Consider the following 22,652-nt stretch of genomic DNA (forward strand, 5'->3'; position numbering starts at 1 on the left):
TTTTGGATTTCATCTGACCAGAGCACCTTCTTCCACATGTTTGGTATGTCTCCCAGGTGGCTTGTGGCAAACTTTAAGCGACACTTTTTATGGATATCTTTAATAAATGGCTTTCTTCTTGCCACTCTTCCATAAAGGCCAGATTTGTGCAGTATACGACTGATTGTTGTCCTATGGACAGAGTCTCCCACCTCAGCTGTAGATCTCTGCAGTTCACCCAGAGTGATCATGGGCCTCTTGGCTGCATCTCTGATCAGTCTTCTCCTTGTATGAGCGGAAAGTTTAGAGGGACGTCCAGGTCTTCGTAGATTTGCAGTGGTCTGATACTCCTTCTATTTCAATATTATCCCTTGCACAGTGCTCCTTGGGATGTTTAAAGCTTGGGAAATCTTTTTGTATCCAAAACTTCTCCACAACTGTATCTCGGACCTGGCTGGTATGTTCCTTGTTCTTCATGATGCTCTGCACTTTAAACGGACCTCTGAGACTATCACAGTGCAGGTGCATTTATACGGAGACTTGATTACACACAGGGGAATTCTATTTATCATCATTAGCCATTTAGGTCAACTTTTGATCATTCAGAGATCCTCACTGAACTTCTGGAAAGAGTTTGCTGCACTGAAAGTAAAGGGGCTGAATAATTTTGCATGCCCAATTTTTCAGTTTTTTATTTGTTAACAAAGTTTGAAATATCCAATAAATGTTGTTCCACTTCATGATTGTGTCCCACTTGTTGTTGATTCTTCACAAAAAAATACAGTTTTATATCTTTATGTTTGAAGCCTGGAATGTGGCAAAAGGTCTAAAAGTTCAAGGGGGCCAAATACTTTTGCAAGGCACTGTGTGTGTATATATATATATATATATATATATATATATATATATATATCCATATATATATATATATACAGTATCTCACGAAAGTGAGTTTACCCCTCACATTTTTGTAAATATTTTATTATATCTTTTCATGTGATAACACTGAAGAAATGACACTGCTACAATGTAAAGTAGTGAATGTACAGCTTGTATAATAGTGTAAATTTGCTGTCCCCTCAAAAAAACTCAACATACAGCCATTAATGTCTAAACCGCTGGCAACAAAAGTGAGTACACCCCTAAGTGACAATGTCTACATTGGGCTCAATTAGCCATTTTCCCTCCCAGGTGTCATGTGACTCGTTAGTGTTACAAGGTCTCAGGTGTGAATGGGGAGCAGGTGTGGTAAATTTGCTGTTATCGCTCTCACTCTCTGATACTGGTCACTGGAAGTTCAACATGGCACCCCCTAGCAAATAACTCTCTGAGGATCTGAAAAAAAATTGTCGCTCCACATAAAGATGGCCTAGGCTATAAAAAGATTGCCAAGACCCTGAAACTGAGCTGTAGCACGGTGGCCAAGACCATACAGTGGTTTAACAGGACAGGTTCCACTCAGAACAGGCCTCGCCTTGGTTGACCGAAAAAGTTGAGTGCACATGCTTAGCATCATATCCGGAGGTTCTCTTTTGGAAATAGACATATGAGTGCTGCCAGCATTACTGCAGAGGTTGAAGGGGTGGGGGCTCAGCCTGTCAGTGCTCAGGTCATACGCAGCACTCTGCATCAAATTGGTCTGCATGACTGTCATCCCAGAAGGAAGCCTCTTCTAAAGATGATGCACAAGAAAGCCTGCAAACAGTTTGCTGAAGACAAGCAGACTAAGGGCATGGATTACTTGAACCATGTCCTGTGCTCAGATGAGACCAAAATAAACTTATTTGGTTCAGATGGTGTCAATCGTGTGTGGTGGCAACCTGGTGAGGAGTACATAGACAAGTGTGTCTAGCCTACAGTCTAGCATGGGGGTGGAAGTGTCATGGTCTGGGGCTGCATGACTGCTGCTGGCACTGGGGAGCTACAGTTCGTTGAGGGAACCATGAATTCCAACATGTACTGAGACATACTGAAGCAGAGCATGATCCCCTCCCTTCGGGCCGCAGGGCAGTATTACAACATACCGACCCAAAACACACCTCCAAGATGACCACTGCCTTGCTAAAGAAGCTGAGGGTACAGGTGATGGACTGGCCAAGCATGTCTCTAGACCTAAACCCTATTGAGCATCTGTGGAGCATCCTCAAACGGAAGGTGGAGGAGCGCAAGGTCTCTAATATCCCCCAGTTCCATGATGTCATCATGGAGGAGTGAAAAAGGACTCTAGTGGCAACCTGTGAAGCTCTGGTGAACTCCATGTCCAAAGGGGTTAAGGCAGCGCCAGAAAATAATGGTAGCCACAAAAAAATATTGACACTTTGGACCCAATTTAGACATTTTAACTTGGGGTGTACTCACTTTTGTTGTCAGGGGTTTAGACAATAACAGCTGTGTGTTGAGTTATTTTGAGGGGACAGCAAATTTACACTGTTAAACAAGCTATACACTCACTACTTTACATTGTAGCAAAGTGTCATTTCTTCAGTGTTGTTCCATAAAAAGATGTAATAAAATATTTACAAAAATGTGAGGGGTGCACTCACATTTGTGAAATAATGTATATATATATATATATATATATATATATATATATATATATATTTCACTAAGTGTATGACTTTCTGCAGCAACCAGGTGAACAGGCTTTTTGAGATTTGAGTCACCCATTCAGTAAAAGGCTAACAGTCAAATGTTTGCACAAAAACCTGTGTCATTGCAAACTCAAACTTTCATGAATTCAATAAAATATGTAAAAAAAACACCATGCATTACTTTTAAATAGAGTTTGGCAAAACACCCCCTGTTTGGTTCCCACCTTTCTATCAGAAGTGATTCTAGTGGCTAATTAGCCACTTGATCACTTCTGTGGGAAGGGGGCCCCACCCCCTCCTGCCGCCACCACCACCTTTCCCAGGCTCTACTGTCCCAGTGCGGAGCCAAGGAGTGATGCAGCTGGCAGTGACTGTTGCATTGAACAGAAAGAGAAGAACTTCCTGTCATTCCTCTCTCTCTGTAGCCCACGGAAACCAGGCATGAGGAGTATTTCATCACTTCTGGTTCCACCTCTTTGTTTGATCAGACTGATCTGTGTCTGATTGGCTGCATGGGAGGCTAGAGGAGAGATTTGGGGTCTCTTAGACCCCAGATCTCACTATAAAGAGGACCTGTCATGGACCATGCTGTCACAAGGGATGTTATTCATTGGGGTAAATATTGTGACTTTTTAAATTAATTAAAGTGTAATAATTTCCTTGCATTTTTACATGTAGGAGTGAAATGTCAGAATTGGCCAGAAATGAAGTGGCTAAAGTGAAATAATAAAAATTTAAAAATTCCTTTAAATATAGTGCCTGGGGTCCCCTTAGTCTGCCTGTAAAGTGGTGTATCTGTACCATGTATAGAACCTGCTACAGCAAAACTGACATTTATAAAGAAAATAAAAATTACAATACAATTGCCGGAAATGCAAAAATGTTTTAAAAATCGACGTGGGGGTACCCCCCAATCCATACCAAGCCCTTTAATGGGACCTCCATGCCAAAAATAACATACATACCAGACTTGTATCCAAGCATGCAGCCCGGCAGGTCAAGAAAGCACCTCATATCCATATTGATGGGAGCAAAGGCCTCTTCCCGACAACCCTGGGCTGTGGTTGTGTGGTCTTGGGACAGGGAACTTATTGAAATCTGGAAGCAAAATTTGGGTCCGGTGGTGGTGGCGATTGTCGTGATGGACAAAGGATATACATCGAGGGACATTGTTTTTTAATCTATACTAAACGAATTGTCAAAAACTGTAAATAAGAACTGTCTAATGGCAGAGCAAGTAGTCAGCGTTAAGCCTTCGTCGCGTTCGGAACATTTATTTTTTTGGATCCGGAGGTGGCGACAGGTGTCGTGATGGATGATGGATTTTCATCAGGGGACGTATTTTTTTAAAATTTTTAATAAAAGAATTATCAAAAAATGTGTGTGTGTTTTTTGTTTTCTTTTTGGCACTTTATTTTACATAGTTACAGCCCTGGTTGTGGGAAAGAGCCCCCCTGCCCCAAAGCACACCCCCATATTGAGGGCATGTGGCCTTGTATGGTTCAGGAGCAGGGTACTCCTATGCGCTGCCAGGCTGCATGCTCGGATAAAGGACTGGTATGGATTTTTGGGGGACCCCACACCATTTTTTTAAAAACATTTTGGCATGGGGGTTCCCCTTAAAATCAATACAAGACCCAAAGGTCCTGGTATGGATTGGGGGGACCCCCACAACATTTTTTTAAACATTTTTCCATTGCCAGGAAATTTTTTTTTTTTATTCAGCTGTCGGGGGGGGGGGGGGGAAGCCCATTGACAGGTAATGACTCATACGCTTTGAAGGATGCTGCGGCCGGCTTCCCGGTATGCTCCTAACAATCAGCTCTTCACTGTGCTCTGAGTAGGCAAAGCTTTGCCCAATCAGGGCTTAGAATGCATTGTGCAGCGTGCAGTGCATTGGGGGGGGGGCACTTGGCGGGCAAACATCCCGCAAAATCAAGTGTTCGCTGAATGGGCGAACAGGCGATGTTCAGGCTGAACTTTTGCTCAGCCCAAACTACATGCCCAACTCTACTTTTAAAAGTTAAGAAATAGATCACAACTGGCTATCCTGTGGTTAACAATGGGATTTTACCAAGACATAATAGATTTTGAAATGAGCAGTTGATTATTTACAATAATTAATACATTTTCCACAGAACTGAGCTTAACAATTTACAATCTTTTTAAAAATAATAATGCCTACAGGAAAATCTTGACACTGATTATTAAAAAGTTAATAGAGGTACATGTGTTAATTAACCAGAGTTAAATGCACAACTCTTCCAAGTGAAACCTTGCTACAGGTTACATTTTTTTGTGTCAACTTTATTCAAATGAAAATATTGCTTTATCTAAAAACACCTTAAAATTTAATTGTCTGGTGTTAGTTCCCTTTAGAATAATTACATCTCTGTTTAGCTGTTTTAAATGAAAATCACTTTGAGATTATAAAAGGATGAGTAGACTGAATACGTAACTTGAAATGAGGTAGAAAGTCTAGGGTTTATCTGCATACAGTAAATGTGTATGTCATTTCAAAGAAGTCCAATTTTCTTTATATTTGTATATTACTACAAAAGGTGGTATAGGCAAAACATTGCATAGTTTATTCCTATGACATCTCATTTTTTTCTTGTTTGTGCTACTCACAAAAAATGGTTAGCCTTGGAGTTTAATCACTTAAAGCAAAAGCCTACTTCAAAGTGTATTGGGCTGTGGTGGATTTAAAATATAATGATATTTTCTCAAGTCCCCTTTCAGGCCAAAACTACACTAAAGGTCTTTAAATACTCAGTAGATTGAGATTAACCTCTAGTAAGCAGTCACCTCATCTGTGTTACATTGGTTTCAATGTCCTGTAAATAAAACTTTTGTCAACAGGTTCTTCTCAAGATACTTGGCAATTAACGAACACTAATAATAATATGTGGCTTATGCCTTCTTTCAAGAGTACTGAAATCTAATTTACTTATGATATATTTCTTCTAGTTTGATATCTGTGATTTCCATCACAATCTCAATGGACGTTTTAGGCCCTCCACTGAATTCAGTTTTTAAGCAAATTTATTTTTCTTTAGAAAAAAATGGTTAAGCATCTTAGCCATGCTCAAGAATCCTACAAAGATATGAGACATGTGGCAAGTGGTTATTTTACTGCCAATTAATGATCCTCCATTCCAGAGCTAAGGAGTTGTGCTTCAAATATAGGGATGTGCATTTTATGTCAGAAAGATAAAACTACATATTCTGAAGAAATAATTTATACTAGTGTTGTACTGGAATTCTCCTGTTTCTTATAGCGATAAAAGCATGATTCTGAATACATACAGAAAATATTACTGCTCCAGGTGATCTTACAGATTGTCTACCAGCCCCGGGTGCATAACTACTAGAATCCATTCTTCCCCAGAGTATGCAGATATAAGCAAATAAGCAACACTTCTACTGTATTTTTCTTTATGTCTAATAAGATTCATTACAAGTATTGCAAACTTACAAAGCCAGACTGTAACACATGACTCCTAGCCAGACTCTTTCCCACCCCCTTCAACAGGTTTTTTCCCCATAGGGGCATATTCATGAGGGTGGGATACTGGAGCTGAGTGGGGGATATACATACATATATATTATCCACAATTACCAATTCATGAATAATCATCTTTTAGCAAATAAGCCCACCCCACCCAAAGAAGCACTAAAACCAACATTCATTCTATTTAAAAAAAATGATAATTTTAGTGTGGTGGTTGTTATTTTATTATTAATATGTATATTTAAAAATTAGAATGTATCCCTTTTAAAAGCAAGCCATATTAATGCAACCGCTTGAAAAGATCACTTTTGTTTAACAATGTGTATGTATTTTTCTGAGACTGTCACAGAAAGCTATATTTAAATGTGTTAATGGAAGGGCAATTCTAAAACACAAAAATCAATGCTACATTTTTATTGCAAAGTGGTAGGTAGTAGTAAAATATAAAAGCTTAATGTATGATCTAGTCTAGTACTGAAGGGAAGAACAGATTATCTTTTGATGTTTTGATTTAAGAATGTCATTGCAGACTATATAACAACATTGAAATCATGTGTGGGAGTGCAGACAGGAATGTTCAGTTTCAAATAAATTTCTTCACAGCAGAGGACATTTTTCCAATTGAAAAAGTATATCACTAAAAGTAAAACTAGTTTATTGTTAAGCAGATTTGAATAAATACCCCTTAAGAGGGGGATATGATCGCGAAATGCAGATCTTTAAATGGTGATTCTAGCATTGGGAGGAAATTATTTAACCCAAGGTCTCTAAAGAATACACATGGTCACACAATAAGGTTGGATAAAATGAGGTTCAATCTTAAACTGCATAAGGGGCTCTTTACTATTAGGATGTGGAACTCTCTTCCACAGTTGATGGTGTCAGTGGGGAGTGTAGATAAATTCAAATACCTCTTAGATGTTTTTCTTAGAAAATACTGTACATTGTACAGGGTTTTTGAAAATAACAGTGACACAAATGTGCACAAACACACACTCAGGTTGAATTGGAGGGACTGGTGTCTTTATTCAATCTTACCAACTATGTAACTATGTACTATGTAACTATTTTTGCAGTGTATCTAAACCAAAACCAAAATTTTTCTATAGCTTTAATTAGTAGTCCTTGAATGTGGTATTGGCTGCACTAGTTACCTATTTATTAGTTAAAGATGTGGGTAAATGTGGGTAAACGATATTCCGCTTAACAGAACCACATCCCTGAATATAGAAAACTTGCAAAGAGAGGAACTTGTGGGACTTTTAAGGGTGCTTAATGTAAACAACAATATATTATATTAAAAAGTTCATTATTTAATCATTCACAATGTTAAAAACTTTTCATAGTAAAATCATACACAATCTGCATATAACCTTGTTGTAGTGGTAGTGGTATAGCAGTCTAAATTCCCAACATGTTTCACCCTTGAGGGCTGCTTCAGAAGAAATCATAGCCAAAATTCTGGAAGCTATATAAAAAAAAACTGAATATAAAAACTAATAGCATGCTAGTATGACAAAATAATTCACAAACAATGGTTGTTCAATATTTACAGTGTTGGCCCTATATTGCTTACCCTGTACTATGTCATATATTGAGGAAAAAAACCAACAGCTCTCACAGTGGTGTCCAAAATCAGGCTTACATGTGACCACAGAAGGTACAGAAGGACCAAACTGCAGTGGATAAATGTAAATAAAATAATTTAAAATATTTTATCTAAAAATGTATCGCATGATAGATTTTAAGATTTATGATTACTTGCTCACAATGGGTAATATTAAAAAAAAGAACACAAGGGGATACCTGCGCTTCAAAGGAGGTAACAGCCAGATTTTTATGAGCTATATAAATGGTTGACATTTAAATAATAACTATTATTTGAATCCCAGTTTACTGCACCAAATGCACGAGCGCCCCCTCCCCCCCCCTCCTGAACCATACCAGGCCACATACCCTCATAATGAGGGGTGCTTTGTACCAAAACCAGCATGCACTTGTCCTGATGAGGGTGGTGCCACCAGGTGACATCCCAAGGTGGCACGGCCGTTACCTATATAGGAACTGTCAAACGGCAAGCCGGGCATATGGCAGTTTTTCTTAGTTAATGGCTGAGTGTTTATTTTTATTTTTTTGGGTCCAGCAGTGGAGGCTTCCTCGCCATTTGTGATGGATCTACATCGGGGGACATTGTTTTTTTATTTTTAATAAAGGAAATGTCAAAAACTGTCTCTGTGTTTTTATTACTGGGGAGCCCCCTTGTTAAACAGCCTGCAAACTCAGGTGTTCACCGAACAGGCGAACAGGCATTGTTTAGATCAAATTTTTTCTAAGCCTGTTCTTACAAATCTAGTGTTTATGCCATAGAGGCTAAAGCCATACTTGCTTGAAAAAAGCATTTAACATAGCCAAGGAACAAAAACGCCATTCTTAAATATATGCGCCCAAAATTAGAAATGACTCACAATCAGTGAGAATCATGATGAGATATTGGAAACAACACAAACAAGTGAAAGGCATTATTAGCAAATAATAACCCCTATTGTTAGCTGATTCTACCATGAAGAAGTATAATAAAACTAGACCCAAAATTACCTATAAGCGATCATGTTCTTTGAGAGACTGACTGGTCAAAAGCCACTATATAGTTCAGAATGAAAGGTGTCCCCTACAATCAGGCATATTTGCATGTGTAGGCTGTAATTTTTGTCATTTTATGTTAAATGGGTGTGAAGTAGTGCTCCCTAATAGTCAAATCCATTTGATTAAACATACCTGTCAGACTCCAGGCATAGTCTATTTAATGGAGTGCCTTTGTGGATGTTTCTACATTGGAAAAACCAAATGGGCATTTTTTAAATGCATGAGAGACCATGTGTCTCTCATCAAGAAACACAAAATGGAAATCCAGATTAGCCACCATGTAGGCCTTTACCACAACTTTGATTTGCATATGAACAAATTTGTGGCATTGGAACACATTCCCATGCATATACGCGGAGGGAGTGTGGATCAAGACCCCCATTACTGGTCATATAATTATATAGGTGAAGATTGTAAACAATTTAAAATTAATTTAGCTTTGAGTGGTTTAAATTTCTCAAGGGTTCAATTAAATATTTATCTATGGTAGTTATATAGTATTTTTTATAATTTGGATAATGTGGACGAGATTGTAAATTCACAGTGCTGGTCAAATCCAGCGAGCTGTTTAATATATGTAGTTTATCCCAATTTTTTTTAATTTTTTTTTCACACTGTTGGGGAATTATTCAACAGTTTTCTCAGTGATGTCTGGTTTGGTTAGGCAATTTAATGTTACCGCTCAGGTGCCAAGGGTGCTTGCAGGAGATTTGTTCTCCCATCAGTGCCATTTTTCTGCCACTGTCTCCTGGTTGCCTCAATCTACCAACCTTTAGTTTAATTTAGTTTAATTATGTGGAGCAATTGCTGCCCTTGCCTTGTATGCAATCTATTCCCTTATTACCTTAGTCGACACTAGATGGCGCTGGTTAGGGCATCAGGTCCTTGTAATGCAGTCGATGGGGTCCTGCAGCCAAAGATAGTGGTATCCCCTTGCACCTTTCTGATGCATATACATGTTGATTTAGCCAGCCCCAGTGCCTGGGACATGTGCCAGAGTTCTGGCACATGTGCAGGGGGATGTTAGACGCCTGCACCAATGACCGGAAGATTGCTTCAGAAGCTGGCTGGGTGGGAGGTATAAAAGGCCGCCATCTCAGGTGGCAATCTTGCCTGCATTCCCACGCACATATAGTTGAATGGCAAGTATTTACTGAAACCTCTTGCTGTTAGCAATACTAGTTCAGCATTTAACCACAGGATGCTGCACCAAACTACACTTCTTCTGCATTAAATGAGGTTTCTTTCTTTCTTTTTGTTGCAGTACAAATATATATCTTGTGGCTTGTGGTGTTGAATAGATCACCACTTTACTTTATATCATAATATATATGATTGGTCTTACTGAATGCTATGTGATGCAGTAAACCAGGATTCAATGATAGTCATTATTTAAATGTCATCTTTTTTTTATATACTATAGCTCAAAAAAAACTGTTACCTTCTTTGAAGTGCAAATGCCCACTTGTGGCTTTTTTAATAATATGTATTGTAAGTAATTAATCATAAATCTTAAAATCTATTATGTGATAACTTTTTGGATAAAATATTTTAAATGTTATTTACATATATTCACTGCAGTTTGGTCATTCTGTACCTCCTGTGGTCACATAAAAGCCTGATTTTTGGCACCACTGTGAGACCTGTTGATTTGTTTCCTCAATATATGACATAGTACAGGGTAAGCAGAATAGGGCCAACACTGTGAATATTGAACAACTATTGTTTGCAAATTAATTTTGTGATACTAGCATGTTATTAGTTATTTATATTCTGTTTTATTTACATAGCTTCCAGATTATTAGTGGCTATCATTTCCTCTGAAGAAGCCGTCAAGGGAGAAACATGTTGGGAATTTACACTGCTATACTACTATGGAAATCACTACAACAATATTATGTACAGAACTATGATACAGATACTGTGAAATGTTTTTAACATTGTGAATTATTAAATAATGAACTTTTAAATATAATCTTTTGTTGTTTATATTAACCCCCTAAAAGTCCCACAAGTTCCTCTATTTGCAAATGTACCTTTTTATTAGCTTTTTTCCTGCCAGTAACATACTAACTGTTCTACGATAATAATGCTCACTCGCCCCACTGTATCTTTGAAGGAGTAGTGCTGTCACCCCAGGTCAATGAAAACACCCCCACCACTACCTTTCCTCGTTCCATAGGAAAGACAGGTTGTGTAGTTCACAGAAGATAGATTGGAAGGCTGATAAATAGTGTTTATGATTTCAGTTTAGTACATAGGAAGTTACAAAGATATCAAATTTCTCTCAGATCAACAGACTTTTTTCTGCAGAAAATGTACTTATCCAGAATTAAGAAAATGATTGCTGTCCCCAAATCTAAGGGGTGGTATTAAAAACATGACTACTGTGTTTTTTTGTTATGTATTGTTAAGCACATCCGAATGCTCAAGAATTTAAGCTTTTTTTTCTAGCACTGTGTCTTGCATACTTTAAATGACATTCCAAAAAAACAGAACCGCAAATGCATAAAAGAAAACACGTAATAATTATGTGCTATCATAGTCACTATCCTACAAGCAAAGTCTCAAAGTTCAAAAAAGTATATAAAAGTATTTGCTGTGTTTCCAGATCAACTGGAAACCTAACCTAACCAAACCTAATCTAACCAATCAGCTTTCTCAGTCACACAAGGTTACAAGCTTGGGTTTGAGAAAAAGGGATCTTCCCACAAAATTCCAAAGAACAAATATTTCACAGGAGGTGGGCAAATGCACGCGCTTGCCAGGTCACCAGCTTCACTCTAAGGAGGGCCCCAGCAAGCAATGCTATTGATAAAGGAGACACCACATTGACCTTTTATTTTAATTTTAAATTGACACTATAGCTCTAGTTGAAAAAAAAAAGATATGTATTTGTATCCAGACAAGCATGCCCTTGCACTACAAGAGATTTTGCAGATTGTAACATATGTGGTTAGCTTTAACCACTTTACCACTAGAGGATTTTGCTGTCTTACGTCTGGGCCACTTTTTGCGATTCGGCACTGTGCGACTTTAACGGACAATTGCGCGGTCGTGCGACGCTGTACCTAAACCAAATTTAGGTCCTTTTTTTCCCACAAATAGAGATTTCTTTTGGTGGTATTTGATAACCTGTGCGATTTTTACTTTTTGCGCTATAAACAAAAAAAAGCATTTATTTTGAAAAAATAACAATATTTTTCACATTTTTTTATATGAAATTCCCCCCAAAAAAATGTAAAAATCTAATTGTTTTTAATTTTTGGCCAATTTGTTTTATGCTACCTATGTTTGGTAAAAAAAATCACAATAAGCGTATTTTGATTGGTTTGCGCAAAAGTTATTGCGTTTACTAACAAAGGGAAAGATTTCTGTAATTTTTGGTGGTTTTTTTTAATGCGTAATGGCGGCAATCTGCGATTTTTTTTGCGGGACTGCGACATTGCGGCGGACATATCGGACCCTTGACTGACATTTTTGACACTTTTGGGGGTACCAGTGACATTACTGCAGTAATCAGTGCTATATATATGCACTGTTACTGTAAAAATGACACTGGCAGGGAAGGGGTTAATTTTATTGGAGAGGGAGGGGTTAATGTATGCCTGGTGCTTACTAACGTGTGTGGGGGGAGGTGACTGTGTGACACAAGGACAGATCGAGGGTTCAACTATGCTGAACCCTGCAATCTGACCCTGCCTGTCACTTCAGAGATCCGCCCGCTTGTGTTTACACAAGCGGGCGGATCTCCACACTCGATTCCCCGTCGATCGGGGAAGAGCAGAGGCGATCGCCACTGCTCCTCCCCTGGCCCGACACCTGCTGTGACTGAATACAGCGGGAGCGAGCCTCCGGTGGCGCGCGTGCGCCGCCGAGAAAGGGGAGTGTCTGACGACGTAGGTCTACGTCGTCAGATGATAACGAACCACTTTGCCGCAGTAGGCTCAACGTGAGCAGACGGCAAGTGGTTAGACTACCAAAACTATGCAATATGAGGACTTATCCAAATAATTCATTGCATTTGTATCCAATCAGGAAGACACTTGTACTTTCATAGAGAATGGTAGATCTAAAGGAGATTGTACAATCAGATTGTATAGTGTATAGTCAGCCTTAACAGCTGTAGCATGTCACCCATCTTAGCTCAGACATTTGGGTTAAGTGATTATTCCATCAGTACAGAATAAAAAAATTGAAACTTAAAGAGGAAGTAAACCCTCTGAAAAAAATGTGAAAACAAAAACCTGTAATGACAAAGGCATAATGAGCTAGTATGCATCACATACTAGCTCATTATGAAGTACTTACCTAAAAATGAAGCCCCCCGCAGGGCCGCCCGCTCAGCAGCAGGTTCCTGGATCGTGTCCTCCGCCCATCTGATTGGCCAAAGGCGCGATTACATCAATCCCGCACATGCGCGGGAGCTGCCGTTTATGGCACAGGGCTCTGAAGGAATGGCACGGGTGGCCATTCCTTCAAAGCGAATGCACCGATGACATCATCGGGTGCATGCACTGTAAATATCTCCTAAACGGTGCATGTTTAGTAGATATTTATTGCACCTATTGGTAAGCCTTAATATAGGCTTACCTATAGGTAAACGTCTTTAAAGTGGGTTTACAACCACTTTAAATAACACTGTCAGGTTTCTTAAGTTTACAGTGTTACTGTAAAGATATTCTGGATGGGCATGCCCAAATGTAAGCTTAATAAAAATCAAACAGCACTAGTTTTTTACTATTTGTTTTTCTCTTTTCAACAACCTTTTTTGGCAGTAGGCACTGACTTAAAGTTTCTAATCTCGTTAATGTAGAATTGCTTTCATATAATACAGAAAGAAAGCTCACAATAAAAATGCATATAATATTATATTTCATGTCATTTGAAAGAAAATCATATGTCTCAGAAAATATCCTTAGCGCAGGCATTGTCACTTCCTGTTTATTGACTAACCAAATGTATGATGCTTATTTGGGTTGTTTTACTTCATGTTGCAGTTTTATCTGCCTTTTATGCTGACTGAGAAATGTACCTCATATAGCATAATAGATTTCTGTATTTAAAATGTCTGTGTTAATGGCACAGAAAAGTTGAGTATACTCTTATACTTGATATTGAGTATAAGAACCTCATTAGGAATATATATTTAAGGATGTGTAAAAACTATAACTGTTTGTTCTTAAACTGCTTATACAATTGTTTACCTACTTGCTTCTCACAGGTCCATGGGAGAAATTTGCTGTCCATAGATTTTGACAGGAATTCACATACTGAAAAAATCTATGATGATCATCGAAAGTTTACTCTCCGCATAGTCTATGATCAACTAGGACGACCACTACTCTGGCTTCCAAGCAGTGGACTAGCTCCTGTCAATGTGTCTTATTTCTTCAATGGTCGCTTATCCGGGCTTCAACGTGGGGCCATGAGTGAACGAACCGAGATGGACAAGCAGGGCAGAATCATTTCCCGGGCATTTGCCGATGGAAAAACATGGAGCTATACTTATCTAGAAAAGGTATTTGTGACAGATGAAATAATAAACTAAAGGATATAGGAGGCTAAAGTATTCATCTTAGGATTGAAAGAAGGTAGAAATGTATATTAAGAGCAGTAAGACATTAAGACTACAAGTCAACACCTAAACCAGTGGTCACCAGCAGTAGGTCGCAAGCCATATTTTGTTTGTTGTTGATCTTTTTATTACTGATATTTTATACTAAATTTTGTTACATAATCATAATTTATTTTTTTAGTTCAATAAAAGAAAGATGGAATGCAATAAGTAAAAAAAGACAATTTTTAAAAGTAATTTTAGGAATGTGTTGAGTTTATCGCTAATGCTTTATGAAATATTCCAGTAATTCATTCTGTAAACCATGCTACATGGGAAGAACTAAAAAAAAATTGGCCATTTATTTAGCCTTTTTATAACAAGCGCTATCATCAAGCACTCATTATGTAGAAAAAGTTACATTTGGTGTTTCTTTTTCTTAGATTATATTACGGTAGTACATTAGTAAAATACACATTTTTGCAGTGTGAAAACATGGTAAAAATAAACAATTTCTGTTACTGCTAAGATTCATGTATAGTCACTATTCACTTCTTGCATTAAATTTAAACTTGTATAACATAAAAAATCAAGTTAATATTGTGTATGCAGCATTTTACAGACTATTTAAATGGGAAACAGTGAAATAATAAAAGTTAATACAGGTTTATTTAAAAAAGGAATCATTGCATTTTAGAATATTCTTCCAAAGTTTAAGAAGGAATGGGAGAGGTTACTAAAATATGTTCCAGCAGATGATGTTTTATTGGAACAAAATGTTTGTCTTGCAGAAATAATTTCAAACTGTTTTATCTATGTATTTGCCATAAAATATGTTACAGCTTTTAAAGTCTACAAATGTGTATTTGTATTTCAAAGAAATAAAATTCTGATAAAATACAGTTTTAAGACACAACTGTCATAAAATTTTATATTCTGGCTTTTGTGCATTCCAGTAATAAAATGAAAATCTTTACAATGAAAATTTACTCTTCAAAACTTTATTTTGTAATGTAGGCTGTATCTTTCTAGATTAGCCCTTAAAGAAACTCTGTCATTAAAAAATAAAAGAAAAAAACTGCAACATGTATTAGGTGCACCTAGAAGTGCCAGTTCATAATTGCAGCAGCCTCTCAAAACCTCATTTCACACTCAAAGTCCAGCCAATACTGATAGGCAAGTTTCTGACACTTCCAAATAGTGTCAGAGCATGGCAATAAGCTACACCCCCCACACACACACACTGCTATTGGCTCATGACTCTTATGGGCAGCCTCACTAGCTATTAAGAAAGTCGAAGATGTAGGGAGGTACAGGCAAGCTTTAGGAGTACCAAGAAGTACCAAAGTGTATTCTGTCAACACACCTCAGGGTTTGCCCATGATGTGAAGGTTTGGGGAGCTGCTGCAAGTCGAGTATGCCTAGAAATCATGTCATAGATGCAGTTTTCACCTGCAGAAGCTTTTTTGTTTTATAAAGAGCTTAGGCAACACAGGCTTTGTCTATGCCTTGCCATTTTGGAATGGCCTAGAGTTCAAGCTTGATGTGGGGGTACAGAGTCTGCTGTAGATATGTCCAGACACATTTAACTGCTTGTCCTTTATATCCATTTTACTACCTAATTACTGATTTCATATAAATGTATATATATATATATATATATATATATATATATATATATATATATATATGTATATATATATATTTATATATATTTATTTTCCAGTAGTAACTATTAAATGACGTATATATTGTTTTATTGTACTTGCAGTCAATGGTGCTTCTTCTTCAAAGTCAAAGGCAATACATCTTCGAATATGATTCATCAGACCGTCTATACTCTGTAACCATGCCTAGTGTTGCTCGGCATAGTATGTCAACTCACACCTCGGTTGGATACATCAGAAACATTTATAATCCTCCAGAAAGCAATGCATCTATCATTTTTGACTTTAGCGAAGATGGCAGACTTTTAAAGACATCATTTCTTGGTACTGGTCGACAAGTATTCTATAAATATGGGAAACTTTCCAAGTTATCAGAGATTATTTACGACAGCACAGCAGTCACCTTTGGCTATGATGAAACAACAGGTGTTTTAAAAATGGTGAATCTTCAAAGTGGTGGTTTTTCATGTACAATCCGCTATAGAAAAATTGGACCTTTGGTGGACAAACAAATCTACAGGTTTTCTGAAGAAGGCATGGTGAATGCTAGATTTGATTACACTTATCATGATAATAGTTTTCGAGTTGCTAGCCTTAAGCCTATAATAAGTGAAACTCCATTACCTGTAGAATTATACCGCTATGATGACATTTCTGGGAAAATTGAACACTTTGGCAAATTTGGAGTGATTTACTATGACGTTAATCAGATTATAACTACAGCTGTAATGACTCTAACAAAACATTTTGATACTCATGGACGAATTAAAGAAGTCCAATATGAAATATTTAGATCACTCATGTATTGGATGACTGTGCAATATGATAGTATGGGCCGAGTCATAAAAAGAGAGTTGAAACTTGGTTCCTATGCCAACACGACAAAGTATACCTATGAATATGATGGGGATGGTCAGCTGTTAACTGTTGCTGTCAATGATAGACAAACATGGCGTTATAACTATGACCTTAATGGCAATCTATATCTATTGACTCCAGGGAATGGTATACGACTACTGCCTTTAAGATACGATCTCAGAGACAGAATAACACGTTTGGGGGATGTGCAATACAAAATTGATGATGATGGATTCTTAAGTCAAAGAGGTGCTGATATTTTTGATTACAACTCAAAGGGCCATCTCACACGAGCATACAACAAGGTTCTTGGATGGAATGTACAATATCGATATGATGGACTAGGACGAAGAGCGTCATGCAAAACTAACCTAGGACTTCATCTTCAGTTCTTCTATGCTGATCTACATAACCCAACACGGGTTACCCATGTCTATAATCACTCAAACTCAGAAATAACATCCTTGTATTATGACTTGCAAGGCCATCTTTTTGCAATGGAAAGCAGTAGTGGGGAAGAATATTACATTGCCTCTGATAATACAGGCACACCACTGGCAGCTTTCAGCATCAATGGAGTAATGATTAAGCAATTACAGTATACGCCTTATGGTGAAGTTTACTTTGATTCAAATCCAAACTTCCAGCTTGTTATTGGTTTTCATGGAGGACTATATGATCCACTTACAAAGCTAGTACATTTTGCTCAGAGAGATTACGATGTGTTGGCCGGACGCTGGATATCTCCAGATTATACAATGTGGAGGAAAATTGGGCAAGATCCTGCTCCTTTCAATTTATACATGTTTAAGAATAACAATCCACTGAGCACTGAAATGGATTTAAAAAACTATGTTACAGGTAAGATATGTTGCCTATCTAGTATTCACTTTATAAAAACATTAAAGAGGTTCTAAAGTCAAAAGGTTTTTTTTTTTTTTGCATTACCTGCATTAGGGTAAAAAAAAACTTCACTCTACTGTTTGTTCCCCCTCCCCCCCAAATACTTACCAGAGTACCCTCTCGATCTAATACTGTGCCTGTCTGCAGCAGCGCTGGTCTTTCTCTGTGGACAGACTGATAGCAGCAGAAGCTAGTGACTCCTAATGCTGTCAATCAAATCCAGAGAAAGGAGTTAGGGGCATGGCCAAGCCATGATCATTGTGTCTATGGATGCACACAGCCCAGAGCGGGACTGAGCCTTCATGTGTGCTGGCATAACATGCAGCTTGCTATCCTTGCACAGAGCAGGTATGTATAAACCTATTTTTCCATTTGGGTAAAAAAAATTATCAGCCTTTGATATCACTTTAACCACTTAAGGACCAAGCTAGAAAATTACTTAGAACCCCCAAACATTATATACATATAGTTTTTTTAGCAAAGACTCTGGAGAACAAAATGGCGGTCATTGCAATATTTTTGTCACACGGTATTTGCGCAGCGGTCTTTCAACTGCAATTTTTTGGGAAAAAATATATTTCACTGCATTTGTAAAAACTAAACAGTAAAGTTAGCCCAAACTTTTTGTATATTGTGAAAGATGATGTCACGCCGAGTAAATAGATACCTAAAATGTTATGGTTTAAAAATAGTGCACACTTGTGGAATGACGACAAACTACGGTACTTAAAAATCTCCATAGGTGACAATACCTCACATGTGTGGTTGGAACACGGATTTCATTTAGGGGTTCGACTTATATAAGCAATTTCTTTCGCGCGCGAGCTCACAGCGATGGGGGTCGCTTTACATTTTTATTTTTTTTTAATATTTATTTTTTTTTATTTTTTTATTTTTAGCAGTGTTTTAAAAAAAAAATCTGATCAATTTTATTGCTGTCACAAGAAATGTAAACATCCCTTGTGACAGTAATAGCCAGTGGCAGGTACTCTCTATGGAGGGATCAGGGGTCTAAAAAACCCCCAACCCCTCCACTGCACTTCAAAGTATTTAAAATGCCAAAAACTGCATTTTTGAATACTGACAGTTTTTAAATCTATGCCAAGTAAACCAGAACTGATGTGGCTTACAGATTACTACAACGGAGACCCGATCAAAGCCAAATCTGGCTTTGTTTGGGACTCCAACCAGCTGGTGGACATGCTGGCTGGTTGCTTGGGTCTTCCTCACAGAATTTGTTTGACATTTTTCAATGTTTAATTTTGTAGCAGTAAATGATCTGATAAAAAAGAGGCATATTTTATTATTTTTTTTTTATTTTTTATTTTGATACCAATTCTATTGCTTGTAAACAGGATTATTACATTTTTTCCCCCAAAGTAGTAGATGTTCTTTTCAGTTACAGACACTATAGAAAATATAGAATGCATTATGTTATATTACAAATTAGGTTTTGTGAACCACACAATTTAAGAAACTAAGATAAAGCCACAGTAGATATCTAATGTTTGAACACAAGTAACAGGCTTTTTGTTTTCTACAACAGTTTTCTATTCTAAGGCATTTGATCAAGGAAAAGGATATTCAGTAGGCTATAGGTAAATAGTGCTAAGAGTTGTGAAAATAGTAAAACATACACAAATTCCTATCATTATTTCATACTCTATTTAAAAATAGCAAGTTACTTGACTATAGCAGTGTTTAAGATTGGTGTTTGTAAAATGAGAGAGGTTGGGTTTAACTGATTGCATTCTTTGGTTGATGTCAAAGCCTAATGATGATTCTGATAAGGCAATTATCTACACAGTGTATTCAGCTTTCCATATAAAGTAACGAGATTCTGGTAAAGTAAAATTAGTGTATAATATATTACAAGTCAGGGCTAAAACACAGATTTAAAGAGCCGGTCCACACAGGCGCGACCCGACTTTGCCGACTTTGCATGCATGGACCTCATATCATTGAAGTCAATGCAGGTCGCTCCAGGTCGCCCCAAAGTAGCTCAGGACCCTTTTTCTAAGTCAGAGCGACTTCTGTCACTCCTATTAGAACCGGTCCTGTGCTAATCTATGGCAGGTGACCCACGGCGACTTGTCAGGCGACCAGGTCGCCTGACAAGTCGCCCCAGTGTGAACCGGCTCTTAAGGCAGTTAGCAAAAGGGAAAATATAAACAAACCCTCAAAACAATCAATATTACAAAATGCAGCACCTTGATGCATTAAAGATAAAGCATTACTTTCAAATAATCAGTGCTTCAATATAAAGAAAGTAAGAAAAAAAGGCTGGGTTAGAATCTTTCTGTCCCAGTGTGACTTTCCCCAGTCAGAGAAGAAGAAGACCACCACTTGTAACTAAAAGCATATATCGTGCTCATCCCCCCCCCCCCCCCAACAGCTGACAGTGCAGCAAATAGCACGTTTTAAGCAACAGAGATCAGCATCACTCTGATCTTATATGGTCATCCAGCTCCATCCATCCACCCTTGGTCATCTTACAGTAGCTGTGGCTCTGCACCACTAGGGAGAGTAGAAATACCACCATGTCACTGTATGGGGAGAGAGTGCTCACCACAAGGAGCCAGGCACCATAAAGAAGCCAAATATAGTTTAGTATTTTATTATATCAACTTAAAGCAAAACACAAAGTCCACAAAATGCATCCAGATGCTAGTGACATTAAAAAAAGCAGCAGTGCACATACTTAGATAGCCACCAGATCCAAGACTGGAGGTGGTGGCATGAAGTCAGCGTATAACCCTGCCTCACTTTTTGTGGTTGGGGAGGGGCTAAATGTTGACATCATATGGCCATTGGCAGGGACCTGCTGGCAGACTCCTGGTGTGTACAATCACAGGAGGTTTCGACTGGGGGGAGCCCATGCGCATGCCCTAAACACAGAAGCAGGCAGCACTTCACTTTGTCTGCATGGGCTGTCCGTTCGCAGTACATTATCAATGGGCAGTCAGCATCTGGTTAAACAATATCACAAACACAACTAGTGTGACTAGGCGCCAGGGAGGGTCTGTGACATATTAATTAACAATAGACCTGTAGCTGCAAAGGAGAGTTTTCCTGGGGAACAAGGATGCTAAAATTGGCACACAGTTACTCTCAAGAAGCGCTTGGGATTATAATCAGTATGTCCACTGGGTTTGGTATAAACTTCAAAATAAAAACAATTTTATTAGTCAAAAAGTTCCAAAATGGTGTAAACCACTGAAGAATGGCGTATATAACGAGCACATTACCCCAAAAGCCCACCTGGCTGACCCTTAAATGAAAACCAAATGCCCAGATTGATGGATGGAGCCAGTTGGAGACCAATCCTGCAGCTGATGTGTGGCACGTCAATGGCGTGTGTTGAGGAGGAAGGGGGAAGAAGGTTGCCGGGAAATGCAAAACAGAGAAGGAGACTGACCACTGCTTTGTCCCCTGCTGCTGACTGGGAGCTGCAAAGAGCCTTATCAAGCCATGACTTGATAAGGCTCTTTGCAGCGAAACGCGTTGTCATGGCAACCACCTCCAAGTCCCCTTTGCCCGTTATGGTGAGCATGTACCAGTAACAAGCCCGTAGCCAGTAATGCCAAAACCAGGACTGCTCTTGCTGGCCTAAACCATATACAGTGTTGGCTCCTCCCTTACATCTCTCTCCCGGGCAGTGTCCACGGAGACCGTCAGTGGTGTGTTTACATCATTCCCCACCGGGTCCTGCGCCAGCGACTTCATCTATAGGCTACAGTGCCTGATGTCTCTTGACACCGCTGGAGGCTTCCTCTTCCCTCCTGCCCTCTGCCTAGACGGTGAGGACGACAGGCTAACGCTGCTCCCCCTGCCATCCAGTTCATTGACTCTACGGCTCCCAGTCAGCAGCAGGTGACAGAGCAGCGGTCAGTCTCCTTCTCTGTTTTGCAGTTCCCGGCAACCTTCTTTCCTCTTCCTCCTCACCACATGCCATTGATGTGCCACACATCAGCCGCAGAATTGGTCTCCAACTGGCTCCATCCATCGATCTGGGCTTTCATTTCGGGGTCAGTCAGGTGGGCTTTTGGGGTAATTTATTTGTGATATATGCCCTTCTTCAGTGGTTTACACAAATTTGGAACTTTTTGACTAATAAAATTGTTTTTATTTTGAATTTTATACCAAACCCAGTGGACTTACTGATTATTATCCCAAGCGCTTCTTGAGAGTAACTGTGTGCCCGTCTGGTTAAGCAAGACTGCACCATATCTAACTGGTCATGTTACAATTCTGAAGACTGTCTTTATCTCTAAGTAAGAATAGTAATTTATTTTCAGGATTGTGTTGTCATTTTACTTCTTTAACACCAGACAGACATAAAAACAAAATGTAATCACATTACGAATTAATTAGGAAGATCATTACATGTATTTTTTTACAAATGAATAGTATGTGTACTTAAATCTGTCTTGAAAGCAGCCTTCTTTAATCTTGCACACAGCAACTTTCAGACTGAGAGGGCGGGTTAGCACTGTTAAGGGATTATTGCTTTGCATGCTGCTGTCAGTTTTTTTCTGCTCATGGATGGTCATTTGTTTTTTTTTTTTTTCATGGATCAGTCAGAGGATACAAGCAAGGTGGATGGAGAAATCCTCCCTGCTGTGCTATTGTATTCTGACAGTGAGGATTCCTTCTTTCTCAGAAAACAAAGATTAGTGCTACAGCCAAATGGCTGATGCTGCTGATTAAATTAATATTTTACAACATTCTCATTCAACAGAAGTCGATCATTAGATGGTCAAGTGAGAGCAGCCATAGATGGATCAAGATTCAAGCGGTCCCTTTTGAACCAGCCACATTTTGATTCATCTATGGCTAGCTTAACCCGAGAACTTTACCAACTTGAAGTGACTCATTTTAAGGTAAACTGAAATTTTCATTACTTCTTGGTGCCAGAATCCCTGCACCAAAAACTTTGG

At 38.5% G+C, this 22,652-nt stretch overlaps 1 protein-coding gene across 1 annotated transcript in view; it reads left to right on the plus strand.

The window, feature by feature from the left end:
• The window catches only part of LOC309552099 (teneurin-2-like), a 1,659,581-nt gene that overhangs the window by 1,632,007 nt on the left and 4,922 nt on the right, over positions 1 to 22,652 (plus strand). The window contains exons 27-28 of the mRNA XM_082252878.1: positions 13,952 to 14,248; positions 16,056 to 17,670. Coding sequence (XP_082109004.1) covers positions 13,952 to 14,248; positions 16,056 to 17,670 — 1,912 coding nt within the window. The remainder of the gene's footprint in view (positions 1 to 13,951; positions 14,249 to 16,055; positions 17,671 to 22,652) is intronic.

This window comes from Pelophylax lessonae, assembly GCF_965119305.1.
Source record: "Pelophylax lessonae genome assembly, chromosome: 4".
Taxonomy (NCBI): Eukaryota; Metazoa; Chordata; class Amphibia; order Anura; family Ranidae; genus Pelophylax; species Pelophylax lessonae.